Source organism: Euphorbia lathyris, chromosome 8 (genome assembly GCF_963576675.1).
Source record: "Euphorbia lathyris chromosome 8, ddEupLath1.1, whole genome shotgun sequence".
Lineage (NCBI taxonomy): Eukaryota > Viridiplantae > Streptophyta > Magnoliopsida > Malpighiales > Euphorbiaceae > Euphorbia > Euphorbia lathyris.
In genome coordinates this window covers 18972705-18989509 of record NC_088917.1, presented here as the reverse complement: position 1 = coordinate 18989509, position 16805 = coordinate 18972705, and the positions used below count along the sequence as shown (strand labels likewise).

Here is a 16805-nt window from a genome sequence, read left to right as displayed (position 1 = left end):
AACTACATTATTAATTAATATTTTAAATTTAACACTTATTTTTATATTTATCAAAAAATTACATTATAATATTTAGCATTTAAATTTCGGTTCAGAATTTAATTTTTTATTTTATTGAGAACTTTTTTTTTTTTTTTGTGAAAGGATAAATTTTTGTTTGGTTGTAAATGACTGTTCTGATATTTTGTTTTAAATACTTGTTTTTGGCAGTGCTTAGTGGTTGATCAATAAATTTACGCCGGAAAATGCATATTTATACTTCCAATTAAGATTAAATATACCCTGCAAATAAAAAAATTGAATTATTTATTTTACTGTTATTGGACTCATTTAACTATCACATCGAACTTTCCATATAACAATTATATTTAAAATGTTTATTGTATTACTAATTATGAACAATCTATTACCAAGAGTTTCAATTAGAAGATCAATCTTGATCACATGCATCTTAATAAGCATATAGAATTTGCTCATTCAGCGTTAGATCTAAACTTATTAGAATCCTAAGGTGGAGATTCAAAGCATCCTAATCGAACCAATAATGCAGTTACAAACCACTTGTCAAAATGGATAAAACTACTTTAGTTTATCAATATACTTATCGGAAATATTCAATGCGGCAAGCAAATAACAAGAAAACTAGCTCACTAATTTTTTTTTTTTAAATATGAGTAAAAATTGATATTATTTTAAAATATTAAAGGTTTACTATTTCATACCATAGACACTTTCTGAAAAATAATAGTCAAATTTCGACTTTATCCCTAATTATAATACTATATATACGGTAAATTACAAATCTAGTCCAACTAAAGGGATCCATTTACATGTCTAACCTACTTTGCTTCCATCTCACTAAATTAGACACTTTCATCCATTTTGGACAAAATTATCCTTAGTTCTATTCGATCTACCCATATGCTCCTGCTCCCGCTTCTTCTTCTTCTTCTTCCGCCTTGTCCGCTTCTTCTCCTTCTTTTTCTTCTTCTTCGGTTCATCTTTTTCAATTTATGATACCAATCGTTAGCGATTTTTGAGATTATTAAAGTATTATGTTCAATTTCCCGTAGAAATGGTATGTTTTTAGTTTATACGTCTGTTTTTCTCACTGGTCTTATCTCTTTCTTCATCTGTAATGGTATAGTTTCAATTTTCTCAATTTTCATAATTTTTTCTCCATTGTTATCGTATTTGTGACGAACTTTGTCACATTTCGTCACAAATGTGACAACAGTTATCGTATCTCGTCACAAATGCGATAAAAGTTGTCGCATTTCATCACAAATGCGACAACTCTTGTTGCAGATGCGCACAAATGCAACATCGCAGCAGTTCAATTGTTAGATTTTTTTTCTTTCTCATTTTTTGAGCTTTCCATCCTAATCCTCTTCCGCAGACACTAATTCTTCAAAGGTTGAATGAAACATAATCTCTTCTCTCTATAAACCACCGTCTTTTCGTCGGTTTGGAAGAAGATGTTGAGAGTCCAAGGAAGAAGGTGAATTGAAATAAGGGTATTCTTGTCCAAAGTGGATGAAAGTGTCTAATTTGGTGAGATGGAAGCAAAGTGGGTTAAATATGTTAATGGACCCCTTCAAATAGGCTAGATTAGTAATTAGCCTTTATATATAAGGAGAGAATTACAATTAAACACTTAATTAGGATTTTTTATTTCGTTAAGAACTAATTAATTATCTTCCAATAAAAATGCCAACAAAGTAGCATTAATTAGGTAATCATGAAATTACCATTTCCATAAAACTAGATTCAATTAAGCACAAAACAAGGTCACTAATTCCATAATCTTTAGCAGCTATAAATTGCATCAAAAATAAAAAATAAACTATATCCTAAAAATGGATGATTTCACATATACATGTAAACTAACAGTTGTAAGTTCAGACCCTGTGCAACCAGGAAAATCCTTCCCGTTATCGGTTTTGGACCGGACAATGGAACCGAACCATCTACGAATATTGTATTATTACAGAACTCCGGGAGGAAGAGATGTCGGAGAAACAACTAAGAAGCTAAGAATATCTCTATCTGAAATGCTGACATGTTTTCCTATAGTGACAGGTAGGGAGTGGAATTAGTCCCTCTACGCAGAATGCTGTCAGTAAAAATAAATTTTTTGTCGGTAATTTGGTTAGTTTTAGATTTTGCGACATATTTGCTAGTACTATGAAACTAGCAGTGAATTATTCTATCGCTGATTCTTAATCTCAAAAAGTCTTTCTTTCTTACTAAATTTTTGTCCACTAACCTTTCGAGTTTTTTATTCTGTTCCGCCACTACAGGTAGGTTAGTGAAAGACGAAAAGGGGGAAAAATGGATGGTAAAGTGCAATGATGCAGGAGTAAGAATGGTGGGGGCTAAATTAAAAGGGAGCTTAGATGATTGGTTGGATAAAGTAGATTCGGACAAGGAGCTTAACCTTATTTACTGGGAGGATATGTTTCATAAACCTTATTTTTGGTCCACTTTTTATATCCAGGTAAATGTATTTGGACCTACTTTGTTTAACTGTTCATGTTTACTGTTATTGTTAACCAGTAGATGTTAACTAATTTTCTTTTCAAAATAATTATAAGTAGTTGTTTTTCAATCATAAAAAAATAAAATTTATATTCTATTATTAGAAATGAAAAAGTAAAAAATAGCTACGAAAATTAGAACCAAATGGATATTTTATTTTCTCATTAGCACTGCACAAAACTGGTAGAAAAATAAATTAACCGAAATTGATGGATTAAGAAATTATTGTTCATTTTAAAATCGATAATACCGAGACAAAAAAAACAGATTATAATGTATATACACATATAATTAATATAAAGGCATAATACACAAATAACCTCCTGAACTTATTTAAATATTGCAACTATCTCCTCAACTTTTAATTGTAACAACTTACCCCTCAAACTTGTCCAATTGTAAAACATAACCCCTCAAATTTGTCCAATTGTAAAACAGAACCCCAAATTGCTGACATGGACTGCAATTGAAGAAACACGTGAAATACAAAAGCTGCAACGCTCGTGGAATGTGATAATCAGATCTTTGGACCCCCAAAAAATCAGTATTTAAGTAACCAAATCCCCAATTCTTCAACTTATTCTTCAACCTAACGGTCTTCTTTTTGTTATTACTTTTAGTTATTTCTTGATTCAAAGTTTTAGGATATTATGGGGTGGAAAAGTGTTTATGTGGAAAAATAGCTCCATTAAAGATTTCATGGCGTGATACGAATCTAGAGAAACGTTTTTACGGTTGCTTCAAGTACGGGATAAAAAAAAATCACAATTTGGAGTTATGTTTTACAATTGGACAAGTTTGAGGGGTTATGTTTTATAATTGGACAAGTTTGAAGGGTAAGTTGTTACAATCGAAAGTTGGGGGGGGGGGGGGGGGGGGAGGACAGTTGCAATATTTGGATAAGTTCAGGGGTTATTCGTGTATTAGGCCTAATATAAATATATGTAAAATGTTAATCACTCATATATTGTGTATATTTATAATTGATTTTTAAGTTAAAAATGTTAGCAAAATTTTTTTTAAGGTGAATAATTATAGATTAAAAGTTTTTTCTATTTTATGGAGTTTTAATTAGAAGAAAATCTATTTAAGGGGGTCTGATGAGTCGCGAACTGAAAAAATCGGAAAGCTATAAAACATTTTCCTCACTTTCTTCATATAATTTTATGTTGACTAACCTAAAATTTTCTGTTGACTTATTTTCCTAAAGCAAACAAACACCAAAAAATCGGAAATATATTTTTCTGCCTAAACTGAGATCTAACTCTTAATTTTTTGTTTGCATTTATAATAGATTTTGAATAGTAACTTAGTATATAAATTAATATTTTTTTATTAAATTAAAATATTCAAAAGTGAAATACTGCATACGTCTACTTATGATTTGTGATTTTTTTTTTTTAGGTTCAAACTAAAATAAAAAATTAGCATCTGATTTTTTTTTTTTTTTTCAGATTACTGAATTTGAAGAAGGTGGATTAGCAATTGGTCTGAGCTGTTTCCATTTATTGGCTGATCCATCTTGTGTAACCATGTTCATAAAGGCTTGGGCAGATATAACCTTAGGCAGAAAAATCATGACTCCACCTCTCTGCCACCCCTTGCCTTCCCGGGGACACGGAAACAACAATTTCGGCCACCGGAGTTACACCGACTTAATCAATTACTACAAATCAACAATCGAGACTAGAAATGCGGTTTCCGCCACCCGCCACACGACCATTTCTTTTCGGTTCACGGATCCAATGGTCCGAGCCTGCATAACCACGGCTCGAACCACCGGTTTAAGTGTAGCGACACCGTTTCAAGCGCTAGCCGGACTTTTTTGGGCGCGTATAAGCAAAATTAAAGGGAAAGGAAATAGGCTGATTGATATGTGTATTGGTTTGGATATGAGGAAAGTTTTGGGCTTAGATGAAGGCTTCTTCGGCAATTGTATGGTGTATAACAAGGTCCATTCAGATTCCGGAGGATATGATGGTAAATTATCGGATTTTAATAAAAGTAGCAAAAATTATTTCAAAAATAAAAATAACAGAGTAACACGAAAATAACAGTCATGTAGAGATAGAGGTAAGAAGTACGGGATGCCGTCACACTGTCGGTGGCCGGAAATCACTCTTGAGAGGGGTGGTTCTGTCTTGCCTCTATCCTGCAATTTAATAACAATCTAGAATTCACTGACAGTGGGTGTTTGAGGTGCAATCTGATGAAATATGGCTGCTTAATTGGTCTGACTCGGTAGAAAATTGAATTATTTTTAGGCCTAATACACAAATAACCCCCTGAACTTGTCCAAATGTTGCAAGTTTCCACCCGAACTTTCAATTGTAACACCTTCAAATTTGTCCAATTGTAAAACATAACCCCTCAAACTTGTCCAATTGTAAAACACAGTCTTGATCACATGCACCTTAATGAGCACGTAGAATTTGTTCATTCACCGTTAGATCTAGGCTTATCAGAATCCTAAGGTGGAGATTCAAAGCATCTTGAGGCTTAGATTTAATAAGCTTATATCTAACAGTGAATGAGCAAATCCACTTGCTCATTAAGGTGTATGTGAAAATTCCTGTTGTAAAACATAACCCCAAATTGCTGACATTGACTGCAATTGAAGAAACACGTGAAATACAAAAGATGCAACGCTCGTGGAGTGTGATAATCATATATTTGGCGTAATACGAATCCGAAAAAATGTTTTTACGGTTGCTTCAAGTACAGGATAAAAAAAATTCCCAATTTGAGGTTATGTTTTACAATTGGACAAGTTAAAGGGGTAAGTTGTTATAATTGAAAGTTGGAGGGGACAATTGCAACATTTGGACAAGTTCAGGGGTTATTTGTGTATTAGGTCTTATTTTTACAACTCATCAATTCAATACTTTTTTATAGAGTGGGAGAATCGATTCTCAAACCTAACAATCAAAGATTCGACACCTTACCACTCGGATTAACTTTCATTGGCTCATCTATTCAATACTCACTCCATCACTTATCACTTATCACTTGTCATCTGTAATATAATATAAGAATAATTCTAAAAATAACTTTTGTGATTTTACTGATTTTGTAAATAGTTTTCTGTGGTTGTTTTTTTTTTCAAAAAGAGGATTGTTGTCCGTTAGCAAAATCAATAATTTTTAAATTGACACTTTTAGGGTGACCGTTGATAACCTTAAAATAGAATAATTCCAAGAATTAATGATATTATAAGAAACTTTAATTCTTCAACTTTTGAGTTTAAGATCATTTAAGGGTTGTTTGGTTATGAGAGAGAAAATGAATGTTTAAAGAGAGAACTGATAATTTTGAAAATCGAAAACGTGGTTCCATGATATATGTAGCAGTAACCAAATTTAATTTTTGAAATTTTCTATTTTAAGATCATAAATGGTCAAATTGACAGTTTCAACCTAGAAATTTCTTGATTTTGCTAATAATGAGAACGTTAATCTTCTTTTTAAAAAAGCAAAACAACATGGATTGTTTCTAAAATTATTCCTATTAATATATATATATATATATATATATATATATATATATATATATATATATATATATATATATATATATATATATCTTAATGGATATTTTGGATGTATTTGTTCTGCTAGTAGTCTGTAAATTTAAAACAAAATTTCTTTTGTTAGTTATTTTTTTGAAATAATCTTGTATTAAAGATAAATTCGGAAAATTATCAGGTGCGGTTAGAGCTATTGAAAAGGAGATGGAGAAAATGGACAATGAAGGGATAATGGATTTGATCGAATGGCTAGAAAATAATGAGTATAAACCATCTCCTTTGATGAACGGTCGTGATCTCATTTGTTCTAATTTAGGAGGAATTGACTCATATTTGGCTACGTTTGAAGAAGGATATGACCCTCTTCGTGTTTCTTATTATATCGAACCATTTACCGGAGTAGGCCATGTTTTGGTCCTACCGTCACCCTCGGGTGGCGGTGCAATGAGCAGGGTGGTGATGGTTACGATGTCGGAGATGGAGGCAGTTAAGCTATGCAAAGATGATTTTATTTTAAGTTTCTCTCCAACTATTTTAATGGGAACCAAAAACTGATATTTGTTTATGGATAGAAACTATGATTACTTTGTTTTTACCAAAGTAACCGTTACTTTATTAATATAAACCAGTTTAGCATAATGAATTATTTATGTATAAAATTTGAATGTCTATTTTCATTTGGTAAAAAATGTAAATTTAAGCCCTATTTATCTTTGAAATATATATTAACTATTACATATTTCATCAATTAAATAGATGCGATTCTTACTATAGGCTCATTATGCACAACATTGTTAAACCTCATTCGCTTCGATTGAGTTAATCAGGTTCAATCATAAACATAAATTATTACACTATTTTCAATCGAAAAACGTAACTCATAAATACAACAACAACAACAACAAAGCCTTAGTCCCGAAATGATTCGGGGTCGGCTAACATGAACCATCATATAAAACCGTGAAAATCAAGTCGTGTCAGCGACACAGATTCGCTCTCTCCACTCCGTCCTATCCACTACCATATTTTCCTCAATTCCCAATAAACTCATATCACTCTCGATCACCCTCCTCCAAGTTTGCTTAGGTCTTCCCCTACCCCTCACCACTACATCCCTTTGCCACTCTTCGGTTCTCCTAACCGGCGCATCAAGCGCTCTACGTCTCACATGGCCAAACCACCTTAGTCGGTTTTCTCTCATTTTATTCTCAATAGATGTGACCCCTACTTTTGTCCTAATTATTTCATTACGCACCCGGTCCTTTCTCGTGTGACCACACATCCATCTCAACATACGCATCTCCGCCACCGATATCTTATGGATGTGGCAGTGTTTCACTGCCCAACACTCCGTACCATATAACAATGCTGGTCTAATTGCCGTCCGGTAGAATTTTCCCTTCAATCTATTAGGCATGCCGGGATCACAAAGGAAACCCGTAGCACTCTTCCACTTCGACCAACCAGCTTTAATCCTATGAGCAACATCTCCATCTACTTCTCCATCCGTTTGGATAATAGATCCTAAATACCGGAAGCAATCCGAGGCCTAAACAACTCTCCCATCTAGGATGATTGTCCCTGCCTCCCTACTCCTACGGCCGCTAAACTTACACTCCAAATATTCTGTCTTACTTCGACTCAACTTAAAGCCTCTAGATTCTAGAGTTTGCCTCCATAGTTCCAACTTCATCTCCACTCCTTCTTTCGTCTCATCAACCAACACAATATCATCTGCAAACAGCATGCACCATGGTATACCATCTTGAAGTGAACTTGTTAGTTCATCCATAACGATGGCAAAAAGAAATGGGCTTAGTGCGGAACCTTGATGCACTCCAATCGTAATAGAAAACTCTTCAGTCTTCCCAACACTAGTACGTACACTCGTGCATACTCCCTCATACATGTCCTTTATGATGTCAATATATTTCCGCGAAATGCCTTTCTTTATCAAGGCCCACCAAAGTACTTCCCTTGGTACCTTATCATATGCTTTCTCCAAGTCAATGAAAACCATATGCAAGTCTTTCTTCTTATTTCGATAGTGCTCCATTAATTGTCTCATTAGATGGATGACTTCCATAGTTGATCTTCCCGGCATAAAGCCAAACTGGTTTTCCGAGATCTTCACCGTCCTCCTTAGCCTTTGTTCAATCACTCGCTCCCAAAGTTTCATAGTGTGACTCATTAATTTGATTCCCCGATAGTTGGCACAATCTTGGACATCGCCTTTGTTCTTATACAAAGGGATTAAGGTACTTTTCCTCCATTCTGATGGCATCTTATTGTTTCTCCAAATTTTGTTGAAGAACGTCGTCAACCATTCGATTCCTCTTTCTCCCAACATCTCCAAATCTCAATAGGGATGCCATCAGGTCCTACTGCTTTCTTCAACTTCATCTTACTTAATGCCATTTTGACTTCACCCTTTTGAATTCTCCGCAGGCATTCATGATTTATCATATCGCGATGGATACTTATATCTCCAACATCTTGTTGGCGATCTCCATTAAATAAGTCATCAAAATAGGACCTCCATCGTTCCTTGATATCCTTATCTCCAACTAGGACTTTCTGGTCTACATCCTTCACACATTTAACTTTTCCGAGATCTCGCGTCTTCCTATCTCACATCCGAGCAATTCTATATATGTCTCTTTCCCCTTCTTTCGTATCCAATCTTGTATACAGATCCCGATTCACCTTTGCTCTAGCATCTCGTATGACCTTCTTTACTTCCCTTTTAGCCTCTTTGTATTTTTCGTAGTTCTCGTCACTCCTACATTTCCCCAATAGTTTATAGGATTCTCTCTTACTCTTTACTGCTTGTCGTACTTCTTCTGTCCACCAAGATGTGTCCTTACCCGGTGGCATGCTACCTTTAGATTCCCCTAGAACTTCCTTCGCTACTTCCCTTATACTATGCTCCATCTTATTCCATATCGAATCTATATCTGAATCCATATTGCAAGTCCAAATATCTTTTTTGGTCATCTCATCCACAAATTTTTGTTGATTCTCCCCTTGCAATTTCCACCACTTAATCTTAGTCTCTACTTGAGGTGTTTGTTTTCTTATACATTTCCTACTTCGAAAATCTAGCACCACTACTCTATGTTGGGTTGTCGTACTCTCACCAGGGATCACCTTACAATCAATATAACTCTTTCTCTAAGCACTCCTTACTAAGAAGAAGTCAATTTGGCTCGCATTACCGCCACTCCGATAAGTCACTAAGTGGGATGTTCTCTTCATAAACCATGTGTTCATGATACTCAAGTCATAGGCTGATGCGAATTCCAAAATATCATTTCCTACTTCATTCTTATCTCCAAAACCATACCCTCCATGAACACTCTCAAACCCATCTCGCCTAGAACCCACGTGTCCATTGAGATCACCCCCTAGTACCATTTTTTCATCCCTAGGAACCTGTTGCACCACTTCCTCTAAGTCATCCCAAAAAGCTTGTCTTATAGACACATCTAATCCTATTTGTGGCGCATATTCACTAATGACATTCACAACCTCATCCCCTATCACTAGCTTAACACTCATAATTCTATCGCTCTTCCTAGACACCGCTACTACCTCATCAATATACTCCCTATCAATAAGAATACCTACTCCATTTCTACCCTTATCCTTTCCTGAGTACCAAAGCTTATAACCCCAAGGAGCTATCTCTCTAGCCTTAGCTCCAACCCACTTGGTTTCTTGTAGGCATAATATATTTATTCTCCTCCTCTTCATAACATCTACAATTTCAGCTAATCTTCCTGTCAAAGAACCTATGTTCTATGTCCCAAAGCGTAACCTACTACCCTTACCCCTACCCCTACCATTACCGTGGACTAGCTTATTTACCCGCAACCCTTGCATATTTGACACCACCCCCGGGTCCTGGGGTGGCGCGCCGCTTCGGGGCGACGACCTAGCAACCCTTGCACATTTATCACTACAGCCGGGTCTAGGAAGTGCAGCGCGTCGCTGAGTAGGGAACGCCCCAACGGTATTTATATTATGGTTCATGTCATAAGATGTGGCTAAGTTTTACGCTGGCCGCCACAAACCTACCGCAACCCTCCTCCTTTGTCCGGGCTTGGGACCGGCTGTAAAGGCCACCAAGTGACCCTCACAGGCGGAGTTAAAACGTAACTCATAAATCCAAGCACAAATTTATAGATCAGAGCAGGCCATTGGTGGTCGTGCTGAGATTAAGCGGCTGAGAGAGGAGGAAATCGGTTGTCATGATGAAATTGACTAACTGATGAGAGAAGTGGAGGAAGAGTGCAAGAATTTCCTATCATGGAATGCTGCTCATTCTTCGATGGAGGAGAAAGTCTAGAGGAGGGAGGAAGATTCGTGCAAGGAAAGCCGCTCGCATGCGGCTATGCAACAGGCTTTGGATCAAGACTTTTTGAATCCTTAGTTTCTTCAGCGTTCCGTGTCCCACTTTGAACAGAGGCTGCTCAACATTAAGGAGTCTAGGCAAAAGGTGGTAGATGATTCGGCCCTTGTGACTGCTACCACAATGCGAGTTGTTGAAGAATATGCATTTCACCATTTAAATTGAGACTCTCTTTCTACGAGTTCTTCACCAGAGGTACCCTGATGCAGACTTTAAGTTTTGGGTGAACCTTTACCCTCCTCTCGATGATGAGCTTGCTGGTGAGTTCCCTAATCCGAACGAATTCCCTTCTCCGGATCATGAGCCTTTGCACAATGATGAGCCATCAGATGATGATCCTCCCGCAGATTAGCTTTCTTTTTGTAAAGAAATATTATGTTTTTAATGGAAGTATTTTTTGGTTTGGCTGTTTCTCTTGTCAATTTTTTTACTAAATCGTTTTCGAGTTTTTTTTTCTTCGATCTTTATGCCAAGAGTTTGTATGCATCTGATACTAATTCATTATTATTTTTAAGCTCTGAACCAATTTTTTTATATTGAATGTTTTAATCCTTCTGAGTGTTTTTAATGTTAGCAAAATTCAGTAGCTCAACCTTTATGGGGGGAATATCCATAAGCAATAGTAAGTTCATCAATTCTGGGGGAGTAAGTGAAATCTATTTCTTCTCTGAAATTTTTTGTCACCTTCAAAAATGGGGAGATTGTTGAAACACAAATTTCCATAGAGTTCTTGATTATGGAAAAAATAACTATTAAGGAATTAGATCTCAAAATATTTAATTTCAGAATTGAATTAAGTTGTTTTATGTTAATGTGTTTGTTAAGTGTTGATTATAATTTAAGCATAAACTAAAGACAACTTAAAAATGTCTTAAAAGAATTAAAGGCCCAAAGCCTAAGTCTGGCCCAGAACCCAAAAGCCAGATCCAGAACCAAAAGCCCGTTGACAAACAAGTCAACTCAAGCGTTCCAAAAGTAGCAAAACCGATAGAAGATAGAAGACCTTGTCATACACGTCTCTCTCTATCAACCATTTAAGGGAAAGTTTCAGACCTGAAAGTCTGCAATGCCAGAAGTAAGAAGACGATCATTGACGCGTTGCTCAACGATCGACAAAAAGACTGATTTCATCAACGGCAACTTTCTCCTTATGGATAAATTGGCGCAGTGGACAGAAGCATTTCAGAAGACAAAAGATAGAAGAGGATTTTCCCTCCAATGTCTCTTTTGAATTTCAATTTTCATAACTAGAGAGATAGAGAGATTTTATCTCTTTTTAGTTATAAGAGAATAGCTAGAGAGATAGATAGCTAAATATGCTTGTAAAGAAAGGTATTTTCCAGAAACTCTGTCTATTATAAAAAGGTTTGTGCTCTACCCGTTAAAGAGTGCTTTAGTGGATTAAAGCTCAAAAAAAGGAATTCTGAGGACTGGACATAAGCGAGAGGCCGAACTAGTATAAATCTGTCGAGTAACTTATTTCTTAACTCTGCCTTTATTACTTCTGATTACATTGCTTGCTCTGACTTATTTATCTCATACATAAGCTCTGATATTGTGCGCCAATTAAACTATCATCTATCTTGAGAATAGTCAGAAGCTCTACTAAACGAGTTGCCCTCTAAGTGCATATGTTAAAAGCAGAATCAAGCTCAATAAACTGATTAACTTAGTAAACTGAACTTGCCTTTGATTGCGAAGCTTGCCTCTATGCTAAAATTAATGAATAGTTCCATTCACCCCCTTGGAACTAATCTAACCTCATAAGGGACCAACATACTTAAATTTTTTAATGTGAGTAGTATGGTCTATTGTCCTATCATAGTCTTTTAGTAGTTGGTATTTAATCCCTCAGGGAATTTTCTCGTTTATGATCTTGTTACACATGGGTATTTCTACCTCTATGATATCGAGATGCTTGGGGTCAATGATTGGTTTGGAAATGGTGATATTGAGCTTGTCGAGCTCTTTCTACATTGCCTCGAGTTTAGCCTCGATGACCTCATATTTGATCGAGAGGTCCCTTTCCATCGGTTCCCATCTCTCTCGGGTTTGGGGCTTGGCTACTATCTCTTGGCTGCCCGATCAGGATTCAACTGCCCGATGAAGGATCCTTTGATGATTGTAGTCTGGTGACCTCCTATTTGGGGAGGGTCATTTTTTTCTCTCACCTAGACTGATTTTAGGGCGATTGATCAACATCCCTTTAGTTGTGCGAATGGGGGTTAATACCGATGATGTTTTATTATGAAGACTCTTTTCGCTCTTGACCGGGTATCCAAATCTCTTATTCAGCTTTTCGAAGATCTGTCTTGTTGATGATAATAGCTTCAGATAGTGTGGTGTCTGGTTGAACAGTTGGTATTCTCAAGTTTGTTCATATACCTGAAGGTTTCTGGACCTCCATTGTGGGGAGTGCACAAGTGGAAGGAATTTCATTGGAATTGTTCAAACGAGCTATCGATGTGTTAGTCTACGTTCACCGCACCAATTTGATGTGGTTGAATCTCAAGAGTCCACGTGTCAATCTGCAACTGCACAAAAGCAAGGTCAAAAGGGGGATGATCATAATCAGTAAACAAAAGTTGTAATGTAGCTTAGTAGAATGAATGAACTTGTGTACCTTGACATGAGTTTACTCTATTTATATTGATGTTGATCCATAGAAGACGGTTGTGGATTATGGAGCAGGGTGGGCCACGTGTCTATTGTTGATAGGAGGACGTATGCCCAAATATTAGGGCTTGATATCCCTAAAGCCTACTAGGCCGTGATACTCGGGATGGATCGTGATTATGGCAACGTCTGGATCCTTGACTGGGTCTAGTTAGACTTTCCGAATCAAGCTTCTTGATACGTAGTCATATTACTTTATTTTCCTAGGGAGATGCCACATATCCTCTATCTCTGAGAGTTGGTTTAGGTCTCGGTGGCGCCATGTGGCAGAGTGATATTTGCCTGATATGACCATCATCTAGTATTTGAATTCGGTTATACCTTTATTTAACAGAAAATTTGAACGGGCGGAGTTTGACCGTTATTTGATTATCACATCGTATATTCCTAAAAAACTGGTCGATAAAATAAAGCAGTTCGTGCATTATTGCAGGTTATTTATAGCTATCTTAATAATATATAAAAAGTTGAAGGCAGTTTTTTTTTTGTGACTAATTGTATTTGGCGAATTTAAACATTGGCATTTTGACAACTTGATTGTGACTGTAGTAATATCAAAATAATATTTTAGACATAATTAATGTTTGGAAGATCCTATGTGGTGATTAAATAATGGGTCGAGTAAAAGTAAATCAGTCTATTCAAATTTTCTGTTAGGTATGAATAAAATTAGTCTTGATTGGAAGCATTAGGAACAAAATTGTACTATTTTCTGTATTAGGGGTAAATCTACACTTTCCAAAAACGACCGGATAAATTTGAACCTTATGCCTTTTTATCATTATTCTGAATGATGTATGTAGTTGTTTCAATTGGTGCTTTCTGTGTTTTAGAAATTTATAAATAGGATTGTATAGTTTATACGTTTTTGCAGTTAAATGATATATGAGTAAACAAATGCATTTTTTTTAATGCATATTGACATTCTAAAACACTATTATATGACATTCTAAAACACTACTAGATTTAGGCCCGTGCAATGCACGGATTGCATGATTTTACAATATTAGATAAATATAATTTTGATATTAAATATTAACCGAATTTATAATTAAATAGATGTCACTTATTGTATCATTCTTCGACTTGTGAGGGTTTTCTATAATCGAATAATCTTTATTGTATTTTTCAGTTACGTTTTGTAGCTCTAATTTCTTCAATGTAGTTATATGTTAAAGACATGTTTTACTAACTTTTTGAGTGGTGCACGGTTATATAAGATTCTACTCGTATTTGAGTTTAACTCAAACCAAAAAGCTAGATTGGAATTGACAACTTAATATGCTTACTTATTGTAATTATGATTGAATTAAAAGTAAATTTGGCTCCTACAGTTAGTCCTAAAGTTAGTAATATTTAACAAAAGGGTTAAGGTGCAAAAATACCCCTAACGTTTTGGGTTAGAAGCAATTTTACCCCTAACGTTTGTAACCAAGAGCAATTTTACCCTTAACGTTGATAAATTGGGTCAATTTCAGAAATAATTCATCAAACTGTCTTTTCAGCCATGAATTTTGTCATCTACACTTCACACGCATGTCATTTTATCAGTAACAAATCACAAACATATGTTGGGATGTGAAAAAATATAAAAAATATAATGTCTTTTGTATGAATTAGACAAAAAAAATTAAAAAATTCACCGAATTTATAAATATTAATCTCCAATTCTATTATTAAATTACAAAAAAACATGAAATCCTTTTTTATATAATGATTGATATGCAATTGGTGCGAAATAAAGAACAAAAATGTATGTGTTTTATAATAATTTCTGAAATTGACCCAAATTATTAACGTTAGGGGTAAAATTGCTCTTGGTTACAAACATTAGGGGTAAAATTGCACCATTTTAGACGTTAGGGGTAAAATTGCTCCTAACCCAAAACGTTAGGGGTATTTTTGCACCTTAACCCTTAACAAATTAGTTCAAATTTAATAAGTTTTTAGATTTAAAATTGATTATATTTAGAATAATTTATCAAATATTACTAACTTTAAAACTTAATTAGTCTAAATTAATTCAGACTAAATTCAACATTTAAAAGTAAAATGGACTCTTAATTCAATTATATAATATTTAAACATTTAAATTAAAAGTATTTTTTTCCTTTATTTTATAAAATGCGAGAAATTTACAACTCTGCATTTAATATATTCAATATGACCAGAAAATGAAAAGAGCTGCTATGGAAATCTTGCTCCAAAGAAAATATGATATCATAAAATTAAATATATTTAACAATTTATCCTAAATACAATAATTTTAAATAATAAAAATAGAAGCATAGTAGAAAATTAATGATTAATTATTTATAACTATAAAAAGAGTTGTGTTTATTACATGGAACGTTAAATTAAAATAAATAAATTAGTATATGAATTTGGGATGAAAGAGTAAAATGAAAACAGCTGCTACGGAGATCTCACTGAGCGAATGTCATGGAATTAATTGGGGTCACAATACACATGTCCAAATGTGAATTGGGGTCTTCCGAGTGATATGGAAAACCCAGTGCTTAATATAAGAATTCATTGCTCAGCTGCTCTAAAGAAACATTGCTAATTTTGACAGTTCAAACCTGCTAGTAGTTGCTTTATCTATCAATATCTCAAACTCCTGAGATTTCATTACAAAATGAGAAAATAATAACACAATGCCTCTTCAACCTAATACTATATGGCACTATAATCCCACTCCATAAATTATTTACATATATTAGTTTAGATAAGTCAATAACAAAATTCTAAAGAAATACAACGAACAGATGAAAAGAAAATCAGATAAGATGGGAAAGGATTACTATCCAAATACCCTAAAGCTTCACTTAGAAAATCTTGTGTGCCGCCAAACCAAATTTTGGAATCTTGAATCCTTGTAGCAACTAACCAGTATTAACTGTATTTGCATAATCTACAGCTGATTTGGTCAATAATATCATCTGAATGAATTGATTATAAACTACAATGAGCACCTAACAAATCTAGCATTTGATATATCATTAATATGTGAGGCAATATCATTAAGCATAAATATTCAGCAAAATAACATTAAATCTTCTCTGTCCAATGTAAACAGATCTATGACTACTGATAACATTTAATATCAAACTTGCTCAATAGAGAAATCCCAGTTAATACAGATGTAGCAAAATTATAAGCAGTCAAAAGTCAGAATTCTATGCATCATTTAGATTTTAATTTAAAGGCTAAATTTATTGAGAAAATTAACTATTAATTTAAAACAATTAAATAAAGAATGAATTGTTGTGAAGTCTCAATTAATAAAGGACTATTTTTGTAATTTGTAGTGATGAAAGATTGGTTTTGTAATTTATAATAAAAAAAAATTTGACCACCGAATTCGTTGGTCAAGTGAATTAATTGTGCCAGCAAATTGCTGGCACAATTAATTGATAAGTTGGATCCTTGGCTTATAAAAGCCAAGGATGGATGCATTATATGATGTAGAATAGAATAAGAAAGAAAAAGGGAGTTCATAGAGGGAGCACAAGAAATATAGTGAGAGGAGGCATAATTATGCCTTGTGAATTTTGAGAGTTTATTTTAGAGGGTAGTCTAATTATTTTGGGAAGAGATAAAAATAGTAAAGATAATTATTTTGGGTATTTTTGGGAAACACCCGAA

General features: G+C 34.5%; 1 protein-coding gene across 1 annotated transcript; it reads left to right on the top strand.

Moving 5' to 3' along the window:
• The first annotated feature begins 1859 nt into the window (after positions 1-1859).
• LOC136203515 (protein ECERIFERUM 26-like) lies at positions 1860-6687 on the top strand. The gene is made up of 4 exons (XM_065994684.1): positions 1860-2082; positions 2304-2500; positions 3996-4521; positions 6246-6687. The coding sequence occupies exons 1-4, from the start codon at positions 1860-1862 to the stop codon at positions 6620-6622; spliced, it is 1323 nt and encodes a 440-aa protein (XP_065850756.1). The 3' UTR covers positions 6623-6687.
• Positions 6688-16805: the final 10118 nt, after the last annotated feature.